The sequence below is a fragment of the Drosophila tropicalis genome, unplaced genomic scaffold (assembly GCF_018151085.1).
Source record: "Drosophila tropicalis isolate 14030-0801.00 unplaced genomic scaffold, ASM1815108v1 contig_593, whole genome shotgun sequence".
Classification (NCBI taxonomy): Eukaryota; Metazoa; Arthropoda; class Insecta; order Diptera; family Drosophilidae; genus Drosophila; species Drosophila tropicalis.
In genome coordinates, this window is record NW_027173070.1 from 9,323,218 (window position 1) to 9,348,130 (window position 24,913).

The 24,913-nt window shown below is 36.2% G+C and overlaps 4 protein-coding genes and 2 long non-coding RNA genes across 7 annotated transcripts; 2 read left to right on the top strand and 4 right to left on the bottom strand.

The window, feature by feature from the left end:
• On the top strand, positions 1 to 2,661 carry Phb2 (prohibitin 2). Of its 2 annotated transcripts, none has more exons than XM_068289897.1 (7): positions 1 to 17; positions 136 to 281; positions 625 to 971; positions 1,034 to 1,267; positions 1,371 to 1,448; positions 1,515 to 1,614; positions 2,344 to 2,661. In XM_068289897.1, exons 2-7 carry the CDS (start codon positions 149 to 151, stop codon positions 2,460 to 2,462), a joined length of 1,011 nt encoding a protein of 336 aa, XP_068145998.1. In that variant the 5' UTR covers positions 1 to 17; positions 136 to 148; the 3' UTR covers positions 2,463 to 2,661. The 2 variants fall into 2 exon arrangements, with proteins under 2 accessions (XP_068145998.1, XP_068145999.1); XM_068289898.1 differs by lacking the exon at positions 2,344 to 2,661 and adding an exon at positions 1,859 to 2,277.
• LOC137576658 (kelch-like protein 17) lies at positions 2,368 to 12,071 on the bottom strand. The gene is made up of 6 exons (XM_068289896.1): positions 11,869 to 12,071; positions 7,211 to 7,431; positions 6,759 to 6,942; positions 5,253 to 5,349; positions 3,865 to 5,197; positions 2,368 to 3,801 (listed from the first exon to the last, which is right to left on the bottom strand). The coding sequence occupies exons 2-6, from the start codon at positions 7,234 to 7,236 to the stop codon at positions 3,588 to 3,590; spliced, it is 1,854 nt and encodes a 617-aa protein (XP_068145997.1). The 5' UTR covers positions 7,237 to 7,431; positions 11,869 to 12,071; the 3' UTR covers positions 2,368 to 3,587.
• Positions 12,072 to 14,578: 2,507 nt separating this feature from the next.
• On the top strand, positions 14,579 to 17,233 carry LOC137577809 (uncharacterized). The gene is made up of 3 exons (XM_068291355.1): positions 14,579 to 14,802; positions 16,211 to 16,663; positions 16,715 to 17,233. Exons 1-3 carry the CDS (start codon positions 14,754 to 14,756, stop codon positions 17,020 to 17,022), a joined length of 810 nt encoding a protein of 269 aa, XP_068147456.1. The 5' UTR covers positions 14,579 to 14,753; the 3' UTR covers positions 17,023 to 17,233.
• Positions 17,234 to 17,426: 193 nt separating this feature from the next.
• On the bottom strand, positions 17,427 to 18,683 carry LOC137577203 (uncharacterized). Its single transcript, XR_011032384.1, has 4 exons — positions 18,382 to 18,683; positions 18,240 to 18,325; positions 18,044 to 18,173; positions 17,427 to 17,763 (listed from the first exon to the last, which is right to left on the bottom strand). It is a non-coding gene; the product is annotated as an uncharacterized lncRNA (long non-coding RNA).
• Positions 18,684 to 21,500: 2,817 nt separating this feature from the next.
• On the bottom strand, positions 21,501 to 22,017 carry LOC137578372 (uncharacterized). The gene is made up of 3 exons (XR_011032605.1): positions 21,828 to 22,017; positions 21,678 to 21,763; positions 21,501 to 21,617 (listed from the first exon to the last, which is right to left on the bottom strand). It is a non-coding gene; the product is annotated as an uncharacterized lncRNA (long non-coding RNA).
• Positions 22,018 to 22,682: 665 nt separating this feature from the next.
• On the bottom strand, positions 22,683 to 23,743 carry LOC137577631 (uncharacterized). The gene is made up of 4 exons (XM_068291152.1): positions 23,353 to 23,743; positions 23,201 to 23,286; positions 22,983 to 23,136; positions 22,683 to 22,920 (listed from the first exon to the last, which is right to left on the bottom strand). Exons 1-4 carry the CDS (start codon positions 23,495 to 23,497, stop codon positions 22,751 to 22,753), a joined length of 555 nt encoding a protein of 184 aa, XP_068147253.1. The 5' UTR covers positions 23,498 to 23,743; the 3' UTR covers positions 22,683 to 22,750.
• Positions 23,744 to 24,913: the final 1,170 nt, after the last annotated feature.

The following is a 24,913-nucleotide window of genomic DNA, read 5'->3' on the forward strand; positions in this document are numbered from 1 at the left end:
AGGTAAATAGACATAACGTGCGTGCATTTTTACGTCCGAATTTTCATTATTTTCCGACTGTATATTCCATTGACATAGTCTGTGTCTGATTTTATAGTTTACTACATCTATTACAAATTCTCCCTACATTTATAGAACACAAATCACAATGGCACAAAGCAAATTAAATGATCTTGCGGGTAAACTGGGCAAAGGTGGCCCACCTGGATTGGGAATTGGATTAAAGGTTTTGGCTGCTGTCGGTGCTGCCGCCTATGGTGTTAGCCAGTCCTTGTATACAGGTAAGCATTCGAAAGATGATGAAATTATAGATCGGGGTATTTCCAAAGGGAAAATTGAATGAAATTTAGCGGCATATGGACATAACCTCAACAAGGTTTGCATTTGTATGAGTGCGGCGGTATCTCTGTATAGGATTTCATAACGTCTAGCACTTCTTGCACAATAAACCGGCCCACACTTGGACAAAGTACTCACACACACACTTTTATACAAATGCAAGTCTGGCGACAATTCCAATTGTCTCCGGATGACCCCAGTGCCGTGATGAGTTTTTCTTGTTGGTCTCACTGATTGCATAACCAACTCCACAATCTGTATCTCTGTTTTTTTCTCCCCATGTAGTTGAGGGCGGTCACCGTGCAATCATTTTCAGCCGCCTTGGTGGCATCCAGAATGACATCTACTCTGAGGGTTTGCATGTACGCATCCCATGGTTCCAATATCCAATCATCTATGATATTCGCTCTCGTCCCCGCAAAATTTCATCTCCCACTGGCTCCAAAGACTTGCAAATGATTAACATTTCTTTGCGTGTGCTCTCACGTCCCGATTCCCTAAATCTGCCCTTCCTGCACAAACAACTGGGCGTGGACTACGATGAGAAAGTGTTGCCTTCCATTTGCAATGAGGTGCTCAAGAGTGTGATTGCCAAATTTAATGCATCCCAGTTGATTACACAGCGTCAGCAGGTAAGTCTAACTTAAATCCAATTGGCTCTAATTGGAAACTAATTAATTTTGTACTTTTAAAGGTTTCCCTGTTGATCCGTAAGGAGCTGGTGGATCGTGCTCGTGATTTTAATATTATCCTAGATGATGTCTCTCTAACTGAATTGAGTTTCGGCAAGGAATACACAGCAGCCATTGAGGCCAAACAGGTGGCTCAACAGGAGGCCCAGCGTGCCGTGTTCTTCGTGGAGCGTGCCAAGCAGGAGAAACAACAGAAGATTGTCCAGGCTGAGGGTGAAGCCGAGGCAGCTAAAATGATATCCTTTTACAAAAACCAAAACATTTCATTATTAACTTAACATTGCCAATTGTTTCTATGCCTATTTCCCTATTGGTTTCCACCTTAACTGTTATGTTTACTTAGGTCTGGCCGTTAAACAGAATCCAGCTTATTTGAAATTGCGCAAGCTGCGCGCTGCCCAGAGCATTGCACGCACGGTAAGTCATTATAAACTCTTCAGAGATTTCTTATACACATTTTCCCTCCTTATCTATTTTTCGCAGATTGCCAGCTCCCAGAACAAGGTCTATTTGTCGGCCGACAGTCTAATGTTGAACATTCAGGATTCTGGCTTCGATGACATGACCGAGAAGGTTTACAAAAGTAAATAGCTCTCGTTTTGATTTACCTAACAAAACAATGAAACAACAACAAAAACAAAAAAATAAGAGTTTACTTTTAAGTTGAGAGAATATTTTGGTTCCATTCGTAATTGGCCCAAAAACAAACACTTTTTCTAGATCTTAGTGATTTGCATAATTTCCAAACAACAAACGTTTCCATCTTTAATATCTCTTTCTGCATACATTTCGTTCTATTTTCTATTCTCTCCGCTTCTCCAATACAGTAGCTGGCGATTTGGATTAAGAAAGGGTCTCTTAAACAAAAAAAATAATCTGAACCATTCTTATTTGTTAACTATTATCAAGTTTAGTGCCTAAGTACCGTTTAGTTTTAACCACAGCCAAGCGGCGCATTGTCCATCATCTTATCATTGTCAAGGTTTGGGGTGAGTGTATCCTTATGTCCATATTATTTTGAAAATAACTTCATCTCACATCACTTTTTAAAAAAATATGGCCTAGAGATGACACTGTGGTAGACCCCTTTCTGACCACGATGAGAAGGTGATGCAATGCAAGGCAAAGATTTGGCAACAGCATTTAAAGTTATTTCTTTTTGTCCCCATCAAGAATTTTTCTTAAAACGGAAACTGATAATAAATGCGTAACTGAGAACTGTCAATACCAACAAGAACAACAACAAGATATATATTTCATTCCCCTCCTTTTCCCCCAAATTTAAGCTAATCCTCATCATCAATTTTTACAGTTGGCACGGGCTTGCCCAAAAATTGGTTGGATGCACGCAAATTGACCAACCAATCATCGCAGCAGGAAGACAAAAATGTGGGCAATGTGGCCCATTCGACGGCGCAGCGCTTGATGTGAATACCAATACTTTTACCTGAGCTGAGTTCCAGATCCTAGTACAAAATCAAGAATATCCACTTATTCCTTTTGACCAACCAAGATGAGTCTTGAAGTAAAATCTGAATTTCTGGTTGTTTTTTTTTGTTTTTCTTTCAAATACGAAACATTTACTTAATAATATAATTGCATGTATAAAATACATAAGAATAGTACATAAGAGTGTATATAGTATATCATTTATGTATGTATGTATAGAAATTTGTTGTGGTTTTATCTTCTATATAAATTGTAGGCAGATTAGGTTGCTTCATAATGTTGTATGTAGTTTGCTAGCAGGCGGCGGCTGCTCCCTCAGGTCTGTTTTTTGCGGCACTTTGATTAAGTCATCGTCTGTATCGTGTCTGTTTTGTGTGTATAAAAAAGATTTTGACTAGATATATATATATAGAGGTGTAGGTGTCTGTGTGTGAAGCTAAACCCCTTTCAGTTTATAGAGACAAAGTCTAGCTTCAAGTGTTCTGGTCTGTGTTGATTTTGTTGAGCAATTTCATACCGCTCCTCCGCATCCTCAAGGGTAATAAAAAAAGGAGACCGTCTTTTGAGTTTGCTGCTCCTGCCGCTTCTTAGGTTAATTCCATAAATTCTAGATCTATTCCATATAATAACGAGTTCGAACAATCAATCAATCAAATTCCTGCATTTAGGCGTGTGGGATTAGCTTTTTGTTGTATGTATTGTATGTAGGTTTAATGTGTTTAATTATATTTAGTAATGCCGCGACATGGCCCAGGATCAGGCAGTTGCCGGTGGTTTTGCACCTCCACCTCCGGAGCTGCTGGTTGTGGTGCTGCCACCACTTTCGCTGCCACTGCTGCTGGCATTGCTATTGGCCCGTCGACTCTCACCCAGACCGGGAGTGTCACGTCTATGGCGACGCAATGTCGAGCTGGCCGATGGAGCTGAACTGCTCAAAGCAATGTTGGCCGTAAAGGCGGCAGCTTCTGCACGACTGGGCACTGTCAAAGTGCTGGTGGGTTGATTTGTAGTAGACCCTCCGCCACCTCCTCCGTTGCTGTTGCTACCGCTGCTACTAGCGGCGTTCGCTGCAGCTGCGGCGAAGGATTCGCTGATGCTGGCCAAGGGTCATAAATTCGTCGTCTGGACCAATCCACGCTCAAGGTGGAAACATTCGAGCACTGCCGCTCCCACAGAACTGCGTCTGGCCACCATGGCATTCACCACGCTCCATTTGTTCAGACGCGGATCATAGCGTTCCACGGAATTGAGCGATGAGCTGCCATCATTGCCGCCCAGAGCGAACAGAGAGCCCTCCACTTCAACCACTTCGTGTGTGGATCTAAAAGTTAGAAATTTTTAACGATTATTCAAGGAATTTTCTAAAAAGTTCATCCGGGATTACCTTCTGGAATGCATGGCGGCTATCGGCTCCCAGCTGTTTCTTCTCAAATTGAATTTTTCGCCGCTGGACATGCACATGGTGCCATCATTGCCACCAATGCAATAGAGATGCCCATCCGTAGATGCCACACCACAACTGCTCCTGCGGGCTGTCATGCTGGGCACTGGCTGCCAACGACCCACACGTGGATCAAAACGCTCCACACTCGACTGATAGTTGGTCGAATCGAAGCCACCCAGACTGTAGATGCAATTCTCCAGCACAGCAAGGCGACAATAGCGACGGCGTGTGCTCATTGCCGGACATGAGCTCCAGATGCCAGTCAGGGGATCGTATCGTTCCATGCTGCTCAAGCAGGAGGCTCCATCGTAACCACCGCAGACATAGATCAATGCATCATACGAGCAAATGCCGAGGCAACTGCGTTTTGTGCCCATCGGTGTGATGTTGCTCCACTTGTTGGTGAGCGGATTGTAGGATTCAGCAGTGGCCAGATCACTGACTCCATCATAGCCACCCACCACATACAATTGCTTATGCAGGGCCGTCACACCCGAGCGGGAACGACGCCACAGCATGGGGGCCACGGGACTCCAGCAATTACTTCGCGGATTGTAGACCTCGCACTCGTTGTGAATGGCAAACAGACTTCCTCCGCCAACGGCAAAGACATAGGGTTTCATGCCCTCCGGTCGACGTTCCTGGGTTCTTTGACTACCCATCAGACTGCGCTGCTCCGGCAGCAGATGATACTTCATGGCCTCCAATAGCAACTCCTTGCACTCGGAATCGTCGCGCATAAGAGTCTCTGATTCCACATAACTCATCAAGAAGTCACGACTCACCAGGGGCAAACGAACATGAGACATCAGCTCGGCCGTATGCAATCGTCGCGTGGCCAAATCATGTTTCACCCAATTAATCACGGCCCGAAAGACTTTCTCCTCGGAGCTAATATTCAATTGACTATTCGATATCAACTCTTTGACCTCCTCGAAGGGCAGCAGCAGAAACTCCTCGGTGCCAACGACTTGCTGGAAATTCTGCAGGGCATATTTGTGGGAGCGTGTGTGCAACTCCTTGCAGGAATGGGCATCCGCAAAGCTACGTATGCCCAGGCAATTCGATGGATGCAGTTGACGTAGCAGAAATTTACAGCAGGCATCGCGTACTGAATGCATTTGCAGGAGACCCGATGCGGGCAAAAGAACCTGAACATTCTGCTCCGTTATGGTTATCTCTCCCGTGTAGGTGTAGTCAATCAGCTGACGCAGAGCACCACTGTCTACATCGTGCAGGCGGACGAGACCCTGTGTACGTTCCAGCATGTCATCTAAAAGAGAGACATTTACCATACCGAATCCCATTTTACTTGCCATCGAACTCACCGTTAAACATGGCGTAGAAATATGGCGAAACGGATGCCAATACCACACGATGTGCATTGATGGTATCCCCGCCCACTTCCAGGCGTACATCGCAGAGCTGTAAACGAAACGAAAGGAAGTGAAATCTTGTTGACACATCAAGCACTACCCAGACAGACACAAAATCCGATTAAAATCCTCCCATCGCCCTCTCGAATCCTTACAAGAGCCCTTCATCTCTTCAGTCTCAGAGCCTTCTGCTCCAGTCATTGCCCTCGATTATAAGCAAATTTTTAAATAGCAAAGTGTCGCTTACATCATACGACCTCCAAGAAGTGGGTGGTCTCCAATTTCACCCACCCCCGCCCATAATTTGGGCTTACTCAAGCTCGTGTTTTATTTTCTTGGCGTTTTGCTTTTGCTTTTTCTCATTTTATCAGCATCAAAAAGCCGGCAATTTGCTCTAATAGACTCACCCACCCACCCAGGGGATGAGACAATTAATTCACCGAAAAAGAACACACAAAAAATTATGTATGCGCCATGTGAAACCACGAAACGAAAAGAAAAAACAAACTTAACTTCTGACGACCTCAATCACGCGTCTTCTAAATAAATACATATTTTAATTACAAAACGTTTCACGCCAAAGTCAATTAGCAGAATTAGAAGATACACATGTCCATGTCCAATTGATAAAATTAGTCAATTCTTATTTTTAGCTAAAAGTTGAGTTCAACTAAATAGAGAGATCGTCACAATTGATAGGGCTCATGTGTAATTATGCTGAGATACATTTCCACTGTCGAGTATTTTTCTTAGATGTTCTTTTCCTGCCGTAATACTTCAGTTCTATATAATATCTTTTAACATTTTTAAGACTTAGAGTCTACAATAACCAATAGTAACTAATTCTCGAGGTATGGAGCTCTAACAGAACTATATATCTTTTTAAGGTTTTCGTATCTAACATTTATTGAATTTAAAAACTTTAAATGTAAATATATCCACAAGAATTAAACTGACTTTTATATATTCAAATGAAAATTTCATTGAGTCACTTGACGAAAATCAATACACCCTTTTTGTAAGAGTATTACTATACATACAAATCTCAGACATGGACAAAAATGTTTCTCGAATTACTCTGGATATATTGTGACATTTGCATCTCAAATTGGAAAGAAAAATTCGATACATAAATCTCATGTTTAAACAAAGGAAAGAAAATTATTTAAATTCTTGGTGTCATTTTAAAACAAAACTCCTAATTTCTCGTTAAATCATGACAAATAAAGAAAGTATTGAATACAATTGCCTGTCAATTGATAAAATTTTAAAGAAGTGGAGCTTTTTCTTTGTAAGATCACTATAACTTAGTTTCGAGATAAAAAGCAAAGAAAAATCAATAAACTGAAACCAATCTTGCACCTTAAAGTCTTCCAAATCAAATATAAAAACCTGATTGCCATTCTCACGATTTCTTATGACCAAAAGGTAAAAGAAATTGGTTTTTCTTGTGCTTACCTGAGCATTATTTCTCATCTGATTGATGGCAGCGAAGGAGGCAATGCAATGTCCTGGATTTTGATGATGTGCCTGAGGCAATACTTCCTCATTTGGTCCCGGTGGGCTAAGATCGCTGGGCGTTTGTGTGGAATTGTTGCTGGTGGTGGTAACATCCTCATTGTTGCCACTTGCCTCCGCAGAGCTATGGAAAAAAACAAAGTGCTATGAGTGACTCTAATGAGACAGATGATGATGATGACGACGACGTCGACGATGTTTATGTTTTTTTTAGGGGTTGGATGAGAAGGCGACAACATGACGCCGCATACACGAGCACATGGGGGTGGATTATGTTTGTGTTATGTTATGTTATGTTATGCTGACCCACCACACACACCCCACCCTGTGTTGTCTTGCTAGAGGGTTGAATGTCTACCACTTGAGTCTCCATTTTTGGTTTATTTACTCACAGATTTGATTTCACAGGCAAAAACATTGCGATGGTTGCTCTTTTTTCCGTGGTGTCTCTTGTTCTTCCTTCCTTCCTTATCGCAATTCGTGGTACTTGCAGCTGTGCTCAAAACATGGCCATGCACAAACACACACACTTTTTGGTCCTTCTTGGTAAGTTCAGTTCAGTTCAGTCTTTTCTTCTTCTTCTTGGCAGTATTTTTGTTAGCTTCAACTTTAGCTGTAATGAAGAGGCAAAAATCAATAAACTGAGGTAATTGTTGTAGCGGTTAGCCACCCGTCGCTAGAATAGAATTTAGGTCACATGATATCATTCCATTTCGTTTTGACAATGCGTCAAAAGCATCTGAGAAGAGGAAACAACCGAACTGGGTTAAGTGTGTCCTTTCAAATAGAAAAAAAACAGAAGCATTGTTGTAAGGGAACGAGGATGTGGCTCGGGATATGGCTCAGTCAAATTGCTTGTCGCATGCAATTTGCGCATTTCTGTCAAAGCATTTTCAAATGAAAAACGAGACCAAGGAGAAACTTTTACATGGTTTAATGTTGTTTATATAGTCATAAAAAAACACACACAAAAAGTTTTCTTTTCAAAAAAGTTTAATCACAAAGTTCTAAGAGTTTGATGGTATCGACTTGTGACTTAGAGTAGAATCTATAGAAATGTATAAAAACATTTTGAAAGTGTTTTCTAAACCCTTCTCACAATATTCATTCACCATTCTTTCCTAAATTATCATTTGATTCGATTTATCTTTTTGTTCCCTACTTAAGTAGGTATAATAACAATTAGTCCTTAACTATGAATATCCATTTTCAATGTGTTTCTTTAACTATGTATGTATAACTGAATTCTAAAAGAAGTGTATAGTTATATATACTCCTCAAATCAAGTTTAAGGGCTTTAGGAAATCAAAAGCTTTTACTTATTTCTATCTTATCACGCTTGGAAAGTTCTGTCTGTCTGTCCGTCTATCTGTCTGCCTGCCCGTCTATGTGCCTCTCGTGTTGGGGTCAACAATTTGTTTATCCGCCCCGACGCAACGTCACGAATTTATTGCTGCATTAACAAAAACATAGCAGACGATTAAAATGACAAAAAGAAAAAACACAAATTTCACTTTGCAAGCAGACAAACGAAACACAAATTAACGGCAATTTTTGGTTTTTAGTTTTTGGTTTGGTTTCGTTTTGTTTTCTCTGTGCGTTGTATGTAGTTTTTGCCATGCTTGAGGGCGCAATTGTGCTGACAGGGCAATGGCCCTTGGGCTATGGAAAAAGAAGCCCCATTAGGCATACATTTGGATTTCTGTTGGGCATATGTAGTTACTGGCATTAGACCACCAACGCGAAGGCAGGCCACATACAAAAGAACTAGAACTAGAACTCGTTGCACATGTTGCTGTTAGTTGTTGTTCTTTTTTTTATTTTGGGCGGGGTCAGTGCTTCAGTTGAGAGCAGTCGTCGTCACACATGGCGTATGAGTAATTAAAGGCACTCAGCCAGGGTCAGCAAACTAACCAGCACAAACACACACACTGACACGCTTACAAGTAAGTATTATTGCGGTTGTAACGGGTCTTACATTGTGGTTAAAACAATAAAAAAATGTTGTATGAATATTTCCCACACCCTGAAACATAAAGAGCAGGAAGAACTTCCTCGCTTAACCTCGAGGGGTTGGCTAAGCTTTCGTTTAAAAATAAATCATATAAATAAAGCTTAACATACAAATTACTAAAAATAATCATTTAACAGGCAGGCAAAAGGAAGATCCAAGGCTATAAAGAGAGCAAGTAACTTTTATGAAAACGAAGTATTTATGCCCTTAGAAAAAGTACTTGAAATTGTTTCAAAATAGGGGTAACTATTTTGTATTTGATTGATTTTGTTCACATAATGTAGAATTTGTTTGAACTATATTCACAATTTTAGTTAGTATAAGCGAGCAAACGCAATTACAATTAAGTCTTAGAAAGTTGTATAGTAATTCTGTTTTAAAGTAACCATTATTAGCATTATTTACCCCTTTCTTAAGTATATATAGTTGGGGTATATGTTTTATGATCTAAACACATTTACCCTCTTGGCAAGGGCATCAAATGAAACGCCGCCAACCTGAACAACTTTTCCCCACTGCACCATCGAGTGTGTGTGTGTGGTTGCTTGTGTGTGAAATTCAAATTAACAAGCCCAACAACAAGCCAAAAAGCCAGACTGAACGTTAACTAGGTATATATATATATATATATATATATGCTCCACACGTAGTCACCCAATAATAGAGGGTAAACGATAGCAAAAAGAGGAAAAGAAATAAACATTTTGGCTACCATTCAGTAAAATATTAATACTTGGCGACAAAATGAAACCAAAAAACTTCACACACATTTAAATGAGAAACACGACTAAGAAATTCCCTGTACAAAAGCTTAGCAATAACTATTTTTTAGAAGCAATATGAGGTTAACCTTTGGAAAAATTTTGAAATGCAATGTTTAAATTATGGTAATTGAAAAGAAAACATAAGCTTTTTCAGTTGCTTAAATTTTAAACCAAAATGCCCAAGATTCTCGAATACATCGATAAAGTTAATGAGCAAATCTCAATCTCTGATCAATCCCAGAAGACTCTCAAATCTTTTGGAAAAACTATATTAGTACAGTTCTCTAAATTTACATTGACAAGTCTTCTATCATTGCTATAATCTCAGAAAATTTGTCATAGAAAAAATAAACGAACTACTTTTAGAACTAAGTATATTCATCCATATAAACACTTCATAATTGTATGAATTATGAATTTAAACTTATTACAACCATCTTATATATGTATTATATTTTTATACTCATACTTTTCATAAACAATTTACACATCTATTGACTTGCTTTGAGATGCTTGTTCACCTCATATACCCCACTTAATGGTTTTTGGTTTTACTTTTTCGGGTAAAGGGCAGTAAATGAGCGAAAATTGTGCAAACATTGAACCGGTTGTTTGGTTGCTTATGAGAATGTTTCTACTTTCCGGCACATTTGGCATTTTTTTGTTTTTTTTGTTTTATGCTCCTCCAACCACATGACAAACTGAGACAAAACAATGGAACGGCTTTGGGTTATGCAAAAAGTTTAGTAACTATCCCACAAAGACTTCATTCTTAGCACGCTTCATTGATGATTAAGTGATGGATGGGAGAAGTGAGGGGTAAGGCAGGGCTACTACAATTGCAATTGTTTTGATCGAGTCAAGGTTAACTGGTTGGCATTTATTTCTTCTTGTTTTTGTTGCAGCGGAAATCGAGCGTCCAGTCATCTTGAATTACGGCTAACATAGAATGAGTAAGCCATAATGATGGGAGAGCCAAGATGAATTGGCCACAAAAGAACAAAGTAATTTTTCCTTGGAAATAATTTTGCAATCTATTATATACAAAATGCATAAATTAAGAAGCTTAGTAATTAAATGAATACATAAAATGATTCTTGTACATGAAAAGTCTATGCAATAATTAGCTAAATTTGTAATTTATACTTTGATGATGAATCAAGAACACGAATTAAATCACTAATGTTTATTGTGTGTTGGGTAATTATTCATCAAAAAAAGCACAAAGTTTTTTAATTTCAAATCTACTAATAAAAAACGATAGACTACTCTTCTCTGATTTTCAAATCAATTACTTTTTGCTATTTATTAAGCTAACTATCGTTCTCTTACTTCTCTCAAAATTTATACTTGCTGATAAAAAACAATTGTTTAAATAAATAAACAGATTGAGTTAAGAGATTTCTTGAGTAAACTTTAGTGGCAATAATTTCTTGTAACAAGTTTTTCTTTTATAGTCACTTTTAATGAAGTAATTAACTAAAATTTACATAAGTTTTCAAGTAATGATTTTATGTGAATAACAGAAGTTCTATTAAAAAGCTCACTCAAACTTTAATTGAATATTCAAGCGAAAGAGTATACAAAATGTTTAAACTTGAACATTTATTTATTTTTTGTCATATTGTACAAATATTTAGCACATTTTTTCGAATGTTGAGAGCGTCCCCCTTGAAAACCGATCAAACAAGAAAGCAAAGAAACAGCCAAAAAAATCAACAACAACAACAACAAAGTATACAAAAATCAAGTGCCAATGCGTGCTGGGCCAAGAAATTCCCTCTCATAACCATAACCGAAAACGACAAAAAGGTAAAATGTATGTGGGTTAAGTAAGCAACACCCACAGGCAGAGAAGAGGCATACTAAGTTAAGTGATGTGAAGTATACGCAACGTGGGCCAACTGAATATTGCTGGTCAATTGTCTGACACCCTCAAGAAGAAAAGAACTGCTGGTCAATGAGCCTAACGAAAGTGAGTGAATGAGCGCGTAGTGAGTGAAGTGTATGAAAAACTGGCAGGTGGGGAGAAGGCATAGCCGGCATTTCTCACTCGGAGCCAGGTCGTCAACCTAAAACGCAGCGCGGGAAATGTTAAAACAGCCGTTTCAGCTGGAGCCTGCGCATTTGTGTTGGTTAGAAACAACATTTCTCCACTCTGCGGGTCTGGGAGTGTTCATTTTCGTGGGCCCAGCAGATTGCACTGGCCAGTATCATCCTCTGAGTATGCAACCTTTAACCCAAAAAGAATATATATCTATAACTGCCGCACCTTTTCAATCACCAATTCACTTATTCACTTTGATTGTCTTTTCATCTATAAAAAGTTGTGTTTTCAGTTTAGTTATTGAGTCCTTTTTTCTTATCTTCGATTCACTTTTGTTTGTCTTGTCACTTTACTGAAATTTCAACTGCTGATTTAAGCCAATTATCTAAGCCAAATAAAACTTGGCTAACACGACTTGACGGCACAACAGCTCGAGTGCGACTGATGCGAAGCTTTTTTGCTCTCTCACTAAGTAAAGCTTGGAACCAACATGGCAAACGGAACACTGTGTGAAAGCTCTAAAATGGCAATGGAACAAGAACAGTTTGAATATAAAACATCGACTCCAAGAATCGAAATACTATAGAAATTAAATAGAAGTTTGCATAGGAAATTAACTGTAACTAAATGCATTAAATGAAGTGTATTTTCTCTATTATTTTACGAAAAAATTTCTAATTTTTTCCAATAAACTTTGGCAAATTTTTGAAGATTTTTAAAAGTCAAAAGTCACAGGCAAGCAATTTTGACAAAAAGTTTTTTGAGTTACACAAATTATGAAATTATTATTTTCCATTAATCTTAACTTCAATAAACTCTAATTTCTTATTTAATTCAATTTTTTTAGAGTATCTGAAAAAGGTTATCGCTTTCAATCTCCATTTACATCTTAACTTTACCTTATTTGTTTGTGAATTTTCGGTTTAAATTAAATTTTATAATTATAATTGATTAATACTAAGTTGAAATATGATAAAGTTTAAATCAAATTGATCGGTATCTTTGAAAATTGGTTAGAAAGTGGTCGAAAATGGTTGGAAATGGAAATGGAAATTATTTTTATAATTTCTTTAAAAATCTTAAATTGCCTTACATTTGGAAATCTTTAGGGTTTTAAACGGTTTTGAAGTATGCGAAAAAATAAAAAAAAGGCTATCTCCTTTACTCTTACGACCATAGAAGCACTTTAGCGCCACCATCGACCAACGGCTAACCTCATCCATAAAACGTAAGCATAAGTCGTTTCCTTATATTCCATAAACTAAAGTCTACTTTTTCTAATGATTTTAGATTAATGGTAAAGTTGTTTATTAGAAAAACTTAATAATTTGTTGAAGCTGAAAGAAAAGCAAAACATAATTCGAAATGATCTGAAATGATGGAAATTTGTGATGTTTTGAAAAGTTGATAAGAAAAAAACAATTTCCGATATTAAAAAATATCTCTTATAAATTGTTGCCTAACAGGTATTTCCCAGCCAAGTTGGTTTCATTCTCTTATCCTGCAATGAAAAGCGAAAAGGTTTTTCTTAAGGACAAATTTGTCTGGAACAATTTGTCAGAAATATCTTACAGGCTTCTTTAAGGACAAGAGATTCTTAGAGTATAGATTTATGAGGAACTTGTGGGGGATAAAGGACTCCTGAGAGTCAAATACATTAAAATGTTATTGCAGTCTGCCGTCATGAATCGAATAATCCAATTGAAGATTTTTGGCAAAGAAAAATACAATTTGAATTTCGACCTGACTTGGTACTAATTTATTCTTTAAGAATTTTACTTATAAAAAAAAAGGAAACAGAATTATAAGTAATATGAAGATATCTAATTAACTACTATAAGAGTCTAGATAATTATACATCATTTGGAAAGCATTAAGTACTTTATTCGTTGCTTTACTCTAATTGTAAGTGTAGGAAAACGAAACTGAACGAATGAACTATTGCCTTTTAATGCCCTTGTGATAGTTAGTTTCGCAGGGAAACTTTTTAAATGCTTTCACAAAAAGTTGGCCAACAAATTGAAGTTGTCCATTAACGCCTCACAAAGCAGTTGCGTCCACTGCAGACTCACGCACACACACAAACCTAATTACCGATGCAGTCAAAGGAGCAGCCAGGATGTAAGAGAACAAGGGCCCACAATGAAGGTCCCCAAAAGGGGTTTTGGCTTAAACAAAACAAAGCAAAAACGGGACTGGAAAGCAAAAGGGGAGCAAAAAAGAAAGGTAAACCACCAGCCACTGACCCAATTATGTAAATACTTTTGAGATATCCTTTGACGTCACATTAGGTATACGGGAGAAGCAGCCGCTACCAATAATTCTAAAGCCACCGCATCAATCATGGGACAAGATGAAATGCAATACCTAAATATTCAAATTGAAATCAAATTGCGCAATACACTAAAGCAGAGGACAGGATAATTGTATATATGTATGTGGCGTGTGTGTATGTGTGAGTGTGTGTTTGTTGCTAGCCTGGGCACTTGAATCCTTTTTAGACCACCTGAGCCCTTATTGCCTTGTTAAGTGACTAGAAATCAAAAGTGTCTTATAGGAGCCACGACACACGATAACCAGATACGACCCCCCATTGCCAGATTGTCCAATTGGCGTCGAGTCATTTGGTGTGCATATTAAAAGTGAAAATTTCCCGAAGCTCAACTAGCTTGACATCTTCTGCTTTTGAATGGTGGCTAGAGTTACTTCCTGCCAGCAACCCGGCCGCCTGTTACTCTGCTGCTGCGCATGTCCCACGGCAACACAGTCAAACCGTTACACACGGGCAACAGGTGCGAGGGCACACAAAGTGGTCTTTGGTCCTCAGGTTGGCTATAAAAACAGCTTCCTGCATTGGCAGAGCCATCAGTTTCAGTTGTCGCATGTCTTCAAAGGCTTCGGCCACGGCTCCGGCTACGGCTACATTAATAAACCACTCCCACTCTCATTCGCTGCGTGCAACTTGATCTTTGGTGGGGGTTCAGTTCTAGAAAGTCTCCATCAAATTGTTTACTCAAGATGTCTTGTGTAAACTACTTTAAAATGTCTAATTATTATTAAAAATTAATGAACTCAATTTCAACATCAACAAGAATAAACAAACACAAAAAATGTTGTCACGAATGCGTCAAATTTGGTTGCTGGTTTTGCTAATTGCAGGTAAGTTCAGTGAATTATACATAAAATTAAGTTCCATTAAATTATATTAGTAAATTTTGTCTTAAGTAGAGAATATTGATCAGATAGCATCAAAAAACCTTTTAGTGAATATTTAAAACAAAATTTTATTTTAATTTTGAGATAAAAACTGCAAAAGAGTGGTCTCCTATGCGACTTCAAATGAATATGGCCTCTGACGTCATTGCCAACTCTACAAGTTGGCTGATAATTTTCATTCTTTTATGTTTTGTTTATTACTAATGAAATGGCATGCTTTAAAAATTTGCAGTTTTCTTTTTTTGAGAATAATAATGGCAAATCTCTCAGGTACTTACGATTAAATTATGCCAAGTCCTTTGAAATAGAAATCTTAAGGCGGTCAATATGAATCCCTCTGATACTCTAAAAGAACATGATGCATACAAATTCAACTTCTTCTTCTTCTAACCTGAATTAAATGTTAAAACCAATACTAACTAAACCAATGTTACTAGAAATTTAATGAAAAAATACGAGCAATTCATGGGACATATTTGTCTCATTCAATTGATTAAAAAGTTTCGCAAAAACTTTATAGTGTGTGAATTTTTTTTTTTTTTATTTTGTCTTATTTGCAAGAGAGTGAGAGTCTTTAATAAACACTTAGTTATCCTAAGGCTAAGCTTAAATAAGAAAATTCGGCTTTAGGCCCACGAAACAAACTAACTAAGATATGTATTAATAATAATTCATTCTCACATTCATTAATTTGCTGCATTTATTATATTTTCCTTTTCGCTGTTACCTTAATTAAGACACTTGAGGTCAGAAGGATCCCATTGAACTCATCCCCATTTACCCCAATAAGTAGGCAACAATATTTAGTTTAATGTTACTTTGGATGCAAATAGTTGGGTTTTTTTTTCATTTTAAAGTTTGCAATACTCAATAGATAAACTGAGCAAAAGAAAAAGTCTCAATTAGATTTGACAATCAAACGAACATCAAACCTTTTACACGTAGGTAAAACTATAGATGAATTATAGGCAGAAAAACAAAGAGTTTCTCTACTAAAAAGTAACTCATTATTCTGGGTCACATTTAAATAATTATACTTTAAATATAATTTTTAGTTAACCCATCGTATTACTTGTTTTTATTCTTTACTTTACAACTGATCTTTATACCATTGACATTAACAAATTTAATTTTTATGTAGCCAAGAACAAGTGTGATAATATTTATCTGTGAACTTTGTGACATGACCTTTGTAGTACATTTCATTTGCACAATCAGCAATTAAAATCTTTCAGTGCACGAACGGAAATTGACTAGCCATATCTAAGACTGTCGATCTAATCAATTCTTTTGGGGGTGCAGACAATTAACAAAAGGTTAACCTTCTAACCCCCTTACCCCAATTTTACAGCCACACCATTGCAATCAATGCCCATCAGTCAGGCAGCCCCCTGGGATTCAGATTGGGACGAGAGCAGGCAATGGCCTTGGCCTATGGCAACGTCATACCCAAACGACGATTTCGTTGACAACGGAAGCCCATTGCCAAAAACCTCGGCAGTTGGGGAAATGGCCAGCGAGTATGAGGACAGTAATTTCCCAACATTGAATCGGCGTTGGCGTATTTGGCAAAGGCAAAATCTAAAGAAATTGCAACTCGAACAAATGTATCAATCTCCGGCTTCGACTAGAGTGAAACTTAAACGAACGCCCATCCAATGGCCACCCCAGAATCTGGAAAACGTACCCGAGCCAGGGCAACCAAGGTATGCTTATGCCTATGTCTGGCCAAGTCAATTGCGCACTCTGAAACGGAAGCAATTGGATCCCAAGCGTCTTCGATATAGGCCCTCTATTAGTGCTGGTGAGTTCAATTAATCTACGCTCTCGAGTATTTCATTTGATGTACTTTTAGGAGTCATGACCAATCTGGGGGACTTCTTCAATCGGCTCGAGGAGAATGTGCGCTTTGCCGAGCAGTCCCAGCTGAATGAGGCTGACTCGCAATTGCTTGAAGGCAGTCATCCCCATCAGCAGGATCCCGATCCCACAGCGCAGCAAGCAGAGGAGCCAGAATCACCCAATTCCAAGCTATTGCAAGCTGTACGAATGGCATATCGACCCTCACAAAAGATTCGGTCCTTGGTATCACGAAATCCCAAAGGATATCGCGGATCGCAGTTCATTGATCCCAGTTATATGTGGCTGGGCTTAGGCAAATGACAGTAAAAGTAAATGATGCCTCTTGGTCTGGGTTACAACGAATGCCTCAACTAATCATCCTTTGCCCCCCCACCCCAGAAACCCACCAAATAAATATGTTAAATTTCAATTATTGTATGTATATGGATGTATGTGTGTAGTTTAAAAAGCAATAAATATTCAAAGGCAAAGCAAATCTAAGGAAAGAATCTTGCCAGAGTATTGGTCGGAATGGATTTTTTTTACTGAAGGAGATCAGTTACTCACTCAAATAGTCTCATGCCATGTCAAGTCGTAAACCAAGGGTAATCAGAGACTTAAAAATGTTGCTAGTTGTATTCTTAGTAATCAAACCCAAAGTTCTGGACACCCTGGATCACCCCCTGGATCCGTCTCTAGTCTCATTTAAATAATAAACTAATTAATTAATTATTACTATCTAGGCAGTGATATTTGTTGCCTTCGGAAGCGGGTTTCAGCTATGACATACATATATAATACATTGTTGTGTTAAATTTTGTTCAAAAATTTATTACATTAATTAATAATTAAGTATGGCTGTATAATGGTTACAAATTCATGGGTCAGGTAATACACCTCGCTTATCGTCGTCTAAATAAGGTCTATTGTAATAGAGTCCGAGCATCCTGTTCATTGTGTGCTTAACATTTTGAAATTCTTCTTGCAATAGATGCTCTTCATGGATAGCCTTAATGTGTTTAAAGAGTGAGAATATTCCATAGTACACGTAGCAGAGCAAAGCTGAATGGAAAATTTAAAAAAAAATGATCTCAATAAAATTTAAAAGCTTGTGGCTTAGCTTTAAGATAAAGCATATAAAGTAATACTTTTTAAGTTTCTTCATATATATACATATATGCAAATAAAATGTATAATTGGATAAGGGGCTAAAGAATATACATATATTTAGCATTGCAAACCAGAAACAATTCCTCCATCACATTTTGTTTGAGTAGTATATATGTATATTTGCCTAAATCTTTTATTGACTAGCTCAATGACGTTCCTTCTTCCTACTTACCTGTAACTAGCCAGAAGAGCGGCAAAAAAGATTCAATCTCAGTTGAGTGTCCAGCAAATAAATACAAGATTAGAGCACATAGGAGAATACCGGCAACACACAACCATGGCATTAGCAATTGATAACATCTCTATAAAGAAAAACCAAACAATAAAGATTTCATAATTTGCACTGTCTAATCATGATAGTTTCATACCTTTTTGATGCCCACTATTAGTAAGAACGAGCTAATGCCAAACAATGTGGTGCAGGCCAAGGCAAGTCTAAACAAATCATAAGTTTCTAATAAATCCAATTAGTACAAACAGAATAGTACATAAAGAATAAATAAATATTACCTTGAACTGTGTAATTAGGCAATGCATAGTCGTGTGACATCGCTATGGACAAAAGGATAATCCCCAGGGCTGATCCAACTCCTCCGATCTCACCAACGACCTTTCCGGCCCTAAGAAGACTCACGCAGAAGAGGCTTTTCAACATTTTCAATGAAAAGATAAGGGAAAGAACAATAAAATCGCGTATAACTAACTATAAACAACTGATTCAAGTTTCAAGTCCGTTTTCATATATTGTGACCGCTTTATCGAAAGACGACTTAAGACAGACACGTCAGTGTCCATTCATTGTAGTTTTCAGATTGATTCTTTATTCCAAATTATTATTATGCTTAAGCTAAGTTTACATATATATTCTTATGCTGCGACTTATGCGACAGCTACAAAAGAGAGGGAGAGTGTCAGTACATACATACATATTGTTGGAGCGCTTGCATCAAAGTGCTTGGTCAGCGTTCATACGCTGGCCTGGCTCTAGCTCATGTTACGCTTGTGCATACATTGCTTATGTGAATATATGTATGTGCATATACAAATGTACATACATATATGATCATGCTTAGCTGTAGATTTATGTGAATATGTTTATGTACATACATCGATGTATATATATAAACATATTCAAGTGCACAATTATATTTTAATGCGTATATGTTTAATTGTTTATACTTGCAACAGAGTGTTACAAGTTGAGCTCATTGTACTGAATGATTATTTGTATGAATATACTACACTGCCTTTGGAAGCTTTTACTCTTCTTCTCTCTCTTATTTTTCAAAATGTGTTGCCAGATTGTTAGTTTTTGTCACTGGTGTGTTAAATTCAACCATTATATTTTACAATATCAATTATTTATTGAAGGATATGAAGGAACGAATCAGAAGCTAAACTATTTCAAAGGCATTCAGGCCTGTTCTCGTTTTTCGAAGTTAAATTCAACACAGTTTTATCACCTCCTTTAATATGTTACAGGTTTTCCGAGCTCTAAATTTAGTTTTCGATTTGATTTTTGTCATGTCAAAGGACATATTTTTTAAAAAAGTGGTGATAAAAAGTTGAAAACGTTCCGAAACGGGAGTAGGTCAAATCCAATTTTCAATTACTGAAAGGCAAACTATTTGAAAAATCAAATGATATATATCGGGATTGGTCTTAAGTCCAATTTTGACATTGAGACTTCAGACAGGCCTTGTATATTTAAAAATTGACATACTTGGGATAAGCTGAGCTAATGCTTGATGCTCACCATTTTTAATTTCTCTGTTTTTGGATTTATCCTGGTCCCGAGTAATCTATAATATTTATACCCTTACTTACTTACATGTGATTAGAATGGTCAATAGCATTCGATTACCTCAACCGAAAGTCAGGAAAATAAAACATTCCTTAAATAGATAATATTATTGAAATAGAACGAGTAATCAACTAAGGCACGAGATTCTACAAAATTGAATTCACATTAACTTATCCATCTGAACATCTGAGCTATGGTGCTGTGTGCAGCGAAAATTAATAATGAAAACTTGAAGCCATCAGTTTCTTAAAAAAAAAAAAAAAAAGTATTGGATTATCTGCTCCCAGAAGTTCATTTCAAGGAATGAAATAACACCCGTCACTTATCCTGTGACCTTTCCGGCAGTATGAAGACTTTTGCCAAACATTTTCTCTCAATTTTACTTGAGGTCAAATAAGTCGACTTCCTGATACAGAGGCTTGACTGCGTAACTTAAAAAAAAAAAACCAAAAACCTTGAAATGTTCAAAGTCGCAATACATTATGCTTATTTCTCTTATACTTATGCCAATGACTTGGCACTACTTTGTTGATAAAATTTTGATTTCTGTTTATTTTTGTCGAATGAGTCATATATGTGTGTATTTATGATAACCATTCGGTTGCTTAGGCTAAACTTTGTAAAAAGTGAATCTCAAAATCATTTTGTTTTATTTGCCTTTGTTTCAGAATTTTCCAAATTTTCACAAATTTTTAAACGATTTCTAAAAGTTATCAATTGAATCTTAATTTGGGATATTTCAAAATAAAGTGAAATACTTGAATATTTGAAAAAATTATTTTAACAAAATATTATGATGTTTAGAAGATTATATTTTTACGGAAAATTAACGACATTATTGTAACTTAAAAAAAATATTTATTTTTGAAATACTCACAAAATTAACTAGATTGGAGCTTCATGAAATTATTGGAATATTTTTTGGCTCGCTTAAATAGATTAGTGTTTAAGGTAATTCGAATCAAAGTTGGTTTTGAAGGCATTAAAATGAGCTTCACTTTCAAAAATTGTTAAAATTTAAAGTTGAAGAGTCTATTTTTAAATTAATTTTTTGTCAATTTAGTTATTTTGATAAATGATTGAACATTAAATCAACTTTTCAGTGATCATAATATATCTTTAAACAGCGCTCTTTAAGAAGAGAGAGACAAAAATATATATGGAAGGGAATTATTATTTCCTTTATTATTGGTATGAAATCAGTTTTCAACAATATCATGCGGAATCGAAAACAGTTAAATCAATTTTCAACTATGTATTACCATTCAGTTTTAGTTCAGAAGTTACACAGACTCTTATCAAAGCCAACCCTCGCAATCGTACGGGGAAGGACACCAAGTAGATCCTTCAACATTAAAAATATGGTTAATATGATAAAGTTTGTAATCATTAAGCATAAAATTAATAAAGACACATTGCAGTTAGTTAAACATTATATTTTTATGATGCAGAAATAAAAATTCTAATTAGTTATTACAAAAATAAAATATGAAGATTAGAAAGTGACAAAACATTTAACAATTACATAAAATTGTACAAAAAACTCTGCTGAATGGGTTAATGAATTTAAACCAAACACATTGTTTAGAATTTGACATAATTGGGATAACTGTCGATTTCATGATCATCGATTTCGCTTCCTCTGTTCTTTCGTTTCTCCTTGGCGGGAATATCTTTAATATGAAAAAACAGAGAAATTGTGCCATAAAAAGCGTATCCGAACAAAGCTGAAATAAATGTTAAAAATTAATTATTATACTTTAAGAGGCGTAGACGATGCCGAAAACTTACATGTGATTAGAGTGGCTAATATTGCAATAATTATCTCCGCTGTGTTGGTTGTTCTAGAAAACTCGCTATATGTAAAAGCAGTTACCAAAAAGAACAGACCCAGTAAGATGCAACCGGTAATCATCCAAGGTATCAGCAATAAGTGGCGATTCTACAATTAATTAATTGGCATTAATTATCCGATCTGAGCAAATGATGTGTTTGTATATACCTTAGTAATGCCATTTATAAGCAGAATCGAACTATGGTAAAGCAATACCATGAAAACGAATAGAGGTCTGGAGACAGAATCTCCTTCTAAACAAAAAAATTATATACATATTTTCGAAAACAATATTAATCAGTTACATATATTTATTACCATAATTAGGTCTGTCACGTAATGCAACGTCGGAACCCACTAGGATGGCCAGTATGATGATCCCCAGAAATGATAGAGCACTTGCCACATAACCAGTAACCTTGCCGGCATCATGGAGACTTTTGCCAAACACATGCTCCAACATTTTATCTCTAACTTTTGTAATAATTTTTAACTGAATGCCAACTAAAACGACTTCACGATACGAAAGCTCGACTGTGACTGATTAAACCCAACCAAGCAACCTCAAAATCTTTCAAAACCCCAAAAAAATTTAAGCCTGTTTCTTTGAAATACCAATCTCTTGGCATTATATTGTTGATAAAAAGCATATTTTTGTTTATTTTTATTGAAATGAGACTTTTAGTAGCACAAGAATTCGTTTGCTTAGACTTCACAACCTACTTGAAATTTATTTTTGGAATGATTTTTAAAAAACTTACACGTGAGTGGACCAACAGCCATCACTATTATAATAGGCAGGGACACTGGTTTCAATTGGTCCTTGTATTGCAAAACCGGACAAAGACAAAACGGACAATAAACTTAGCAGTCGTATAGATCCTTCAACATTATCAGAATTATAGTCTTCTTCGACCAACTGAAATTTGTTGAAAACTTGTTTTAAACAAAGATAAGAGTGTATAAATAACTAATGTGGAAAATAATCAAGGAACATTTTATACCAGTTTGTATTTTCGCCTATTGCTAGAATTAAGATATACCAAATAGGGAGTTTCCAATTTTGTGTTGGCCAATTGTCAGGCCTAAAAAGGATTATTAACACAAATAAGTTTGGATTAATATTGAAAAGATTAAAGAGATGTAATAAGAAGAAAAACTTGTCTCTTGAACGAAATCATTTTTTAAGATTTAATCACATAAAAATTTATGTTCAAACATTTTGCAGATATTTGACTAAATTAGATTTTAAAATAATGTGGATAAACGTCGGTCGGATGAAAGCCTTTATCCTGGATGTTGCTAGAATAGAAACCTTCATTTCTTAAAGCTTCATTATGTCCTTCAGCGCGGATTTTCCTGATATGATGGACGAGAGAGCAAATGCCATAGTAGACGTACATTTTTAATGCTGAAATATATTTAGAAGACAGTATTAGAAAAAATATCTGAATATAAGTAAAAGCAACTTACCCAATATCAAACCAATAATAACGATATACATCATTTGCACTAGAAGAGTTTTTGGAGTCATCAGTTTAAAATAAAGTGGGAATCCAACACGAGCAAACGTTATTATGAAAAATCCAGAAATAATCAGCCAGGGCAATAGCAAAAAGGCTTGATTCTATAACAATAATTTTCCATTAACAAAACTCATTATTGTGTTTATATTTATATATATTCTATACCTCCGTCGTGCCCATTATTAGCATAATGGAGCTAAGGAAAAACAATACAGTTAACACCAACCAAACTCCAGAGTTATAGTCATAATCTGCAAAATATGTTTATGATTAGTAATTTATGAAATTTATTTAGTATGTACAAAAATTTTTATTACCTTGCAGCGCCAGTTTACTTAGGGCAACATCGTGCCCAACAACCATGGAAAGGTATATGATGGCCCCGAAGGATACAAAAGTCCCCACAGAACCAACAACCTTGCCGGCCGTATGAAGATTCATACAAAGTAGATTGTCCAACATTTTTAAAGATTTCACAAACAAGTATAGTCGTAATAATTATTTGTCAACTAGAACGACTTTACACTACAAAAGCTCGATTGCGAATGCAGAATTAGAAACCGAGATAAACGTTCAAATGTTTGCTAACTTTTAAGTATTTTAATGAGCACAAAAACAAAAGTATCTATTTCCACTCATTTGAATAGTATACCAACATGGGGGAGGGGGTTTCTTAGTTCTTATTTCAAAAAAAACGAAATACTTAAATAGACATTGTATACAGTGGCTGCTATGTTTATAAATTGTAACTTGTTAAGTAACATGTTTTAAGTAATTTCTTAGCTGGTTTATTGATAATGAACCATAAATGCATGGCAAATTGTCGTTTTAAAAACAATTTAGCAATCTAGAATTTCGTATGCCAAGTGTGAACAAAGAAAATGTAAATAATCTTAGAGCTTTTGCTGCAGCCCGAGAGGAAGTTGTTTTTCCCCCAAGGAGAATGCGGATAAACCGCCGGCTTTTCGAAAAATTTCTTTTCGTTTTCGTGATTTTCAATATTATAATTCCATCGTGAAATAAGTTGTACTTGTGTAATTAATTGCTTAAAGAACAACACACCCCGCAATAAGATTAACCCCCTTACCAAACAAAGAAAGAATTGAAACCAGACAATTGTCGAGGACTTTTCTTTATTTCCTTACTGCAAGTTGAATAATTACATTAATTTAAATTTATGAAATTTAAAATAATACTTAAACAAAACTAGTTCCATAGCATAACAAATACTGTGATACTATTTCGTGCCAGGATTTATTCTCTTTAAAATGCTTTTCAGAGCTGAAACGGAATGGAATGTGAGAGAAAATGTGTCTTGCTTTCAATGAAATATTTTATTCAATTATAATTGAAATATAACATTAATCATAATGCGATAAAGGCCTTATCGAAGAACAACTACAATAATGTTTAATGGGTTTTTTTTTTTTTATTGTATTTGAAACAACAATTTCAACTGATAAGTGGTTAATTTCTTTAGCAATCACAGTAGTGAATAAAGTTGTTTATAAGTTTCAAAAATTATAAAAAATGCTTTAGTTTTAGCTGTATGTATGTTCATAAGTATATAGAATAATTATTGTGTCTTACCCATGAGTACACCAATGACTAAAATTTCAATCAATTCCTTAGCCACGGTTAACATTAAATCCTTTAGAAAAGCGCCAAATAGGCAAGAATTCAAGAAGAGTCCTATACTAAAGACCAAGCTTATCATCCAGGGCAGTAGTAATAAGTAATATAAGCCTAAGGATAGATTGATGACTCCAAGTAATGATCCAACAACTCCGATGCAACTAATGCTACTCTTGTCCATTTCTTAGGTTCAAGCAAAAACTACGACCTAACGACTCAGAAGCCTACGAGGAAATGTTTAAT

Excerpts from the sequence above, each read along its gene's own strand:
- Phb2 (XM_068289897.1), top strand. The coding sequence starts at position 149 with ATGGCACAAAGCAAATTAAATGATCTTGCGGGTAAACTGGGCAAAGGT. Across the intron at positions 1,449-1,514 it reads CCCAGAGCATTGCACGCACG|ATTGCCAGCTCCCAGAACAA; the intron begins GTAAGTCATTAT and ends TATTTTTCGCAG. Across the intron at positions 1,615-2,343 it reads GACCGAGAAGGTTTACAAAA|TTGGCACGGGCTTGCCCAAA; the intron begins GTAAATAGCTCT and ends CAATTTTTACAG.
- LOC137576658 (XM_068289896.1), bottom strand. The coding sequence starts at position 7,236 with ATGTTTTTGCCTGTGAAATCAAATCT. Across the intron at positions 6,943-7,210 it reads TTGCCTGTGAAATCAAATCT|CTCTGCGGAGGCAAGTGGCA; the intron begins GTGAGTAAATAA and ends TTTTTTCCATAG. Across the intron at positions 5,198-5,252 it reads TTTCTACGCCATGTTTAACG|ATGACATGCTGGAACGTACA; the intron begins GTGAGTTCGATG and ends TCTCTCTTTTAG.
- LOC137577809 (XM_068291355.1), top strand. The coding sequence starts at position 14,754 with ATGTTGTCACGAATGCGTCAAATTTGGTTGCTGGTTTTGCTAATTGCA. Across the intron at positions 14,803-16,210 it reads GCTGGTTTTGCTAATTGCAG|CCACACCATTGCAATCAATG; the intron begins GTAAGTTCAGTG and ends CCAATTTTACAG. Across the intron at positions 16,664-16,714 it reads TAGGCCCTCTATTAGTGCTG|GAGTCATGACCAATCTGGGG; the intron begins GTGAGTTCAATT and ends ATGTACTTTTAG.
- LOC137577631 (XM_068291152.1), bottom strand. The coding sequence starts at position 23,497 with ATGTTGGACAATCTACTTTGTATGAATCTTCATACGGCCGGCAAGGTT. Across the intron at positions 23,287-23,352 it reads AAGTAAACTGGCGCTGCAAG|ATTATGACTATAACTCTGGA; the intron begins GTAATAAAAATT and ends CATATTTTGCAG. Across the intron at positions 23,137-23,200 it reads TAATAATGGGCACGACGGAG|AATCAAGCCTTTTTGCTATT; the intron begins GTATAGAATATA and ends TTATTGTTATAG.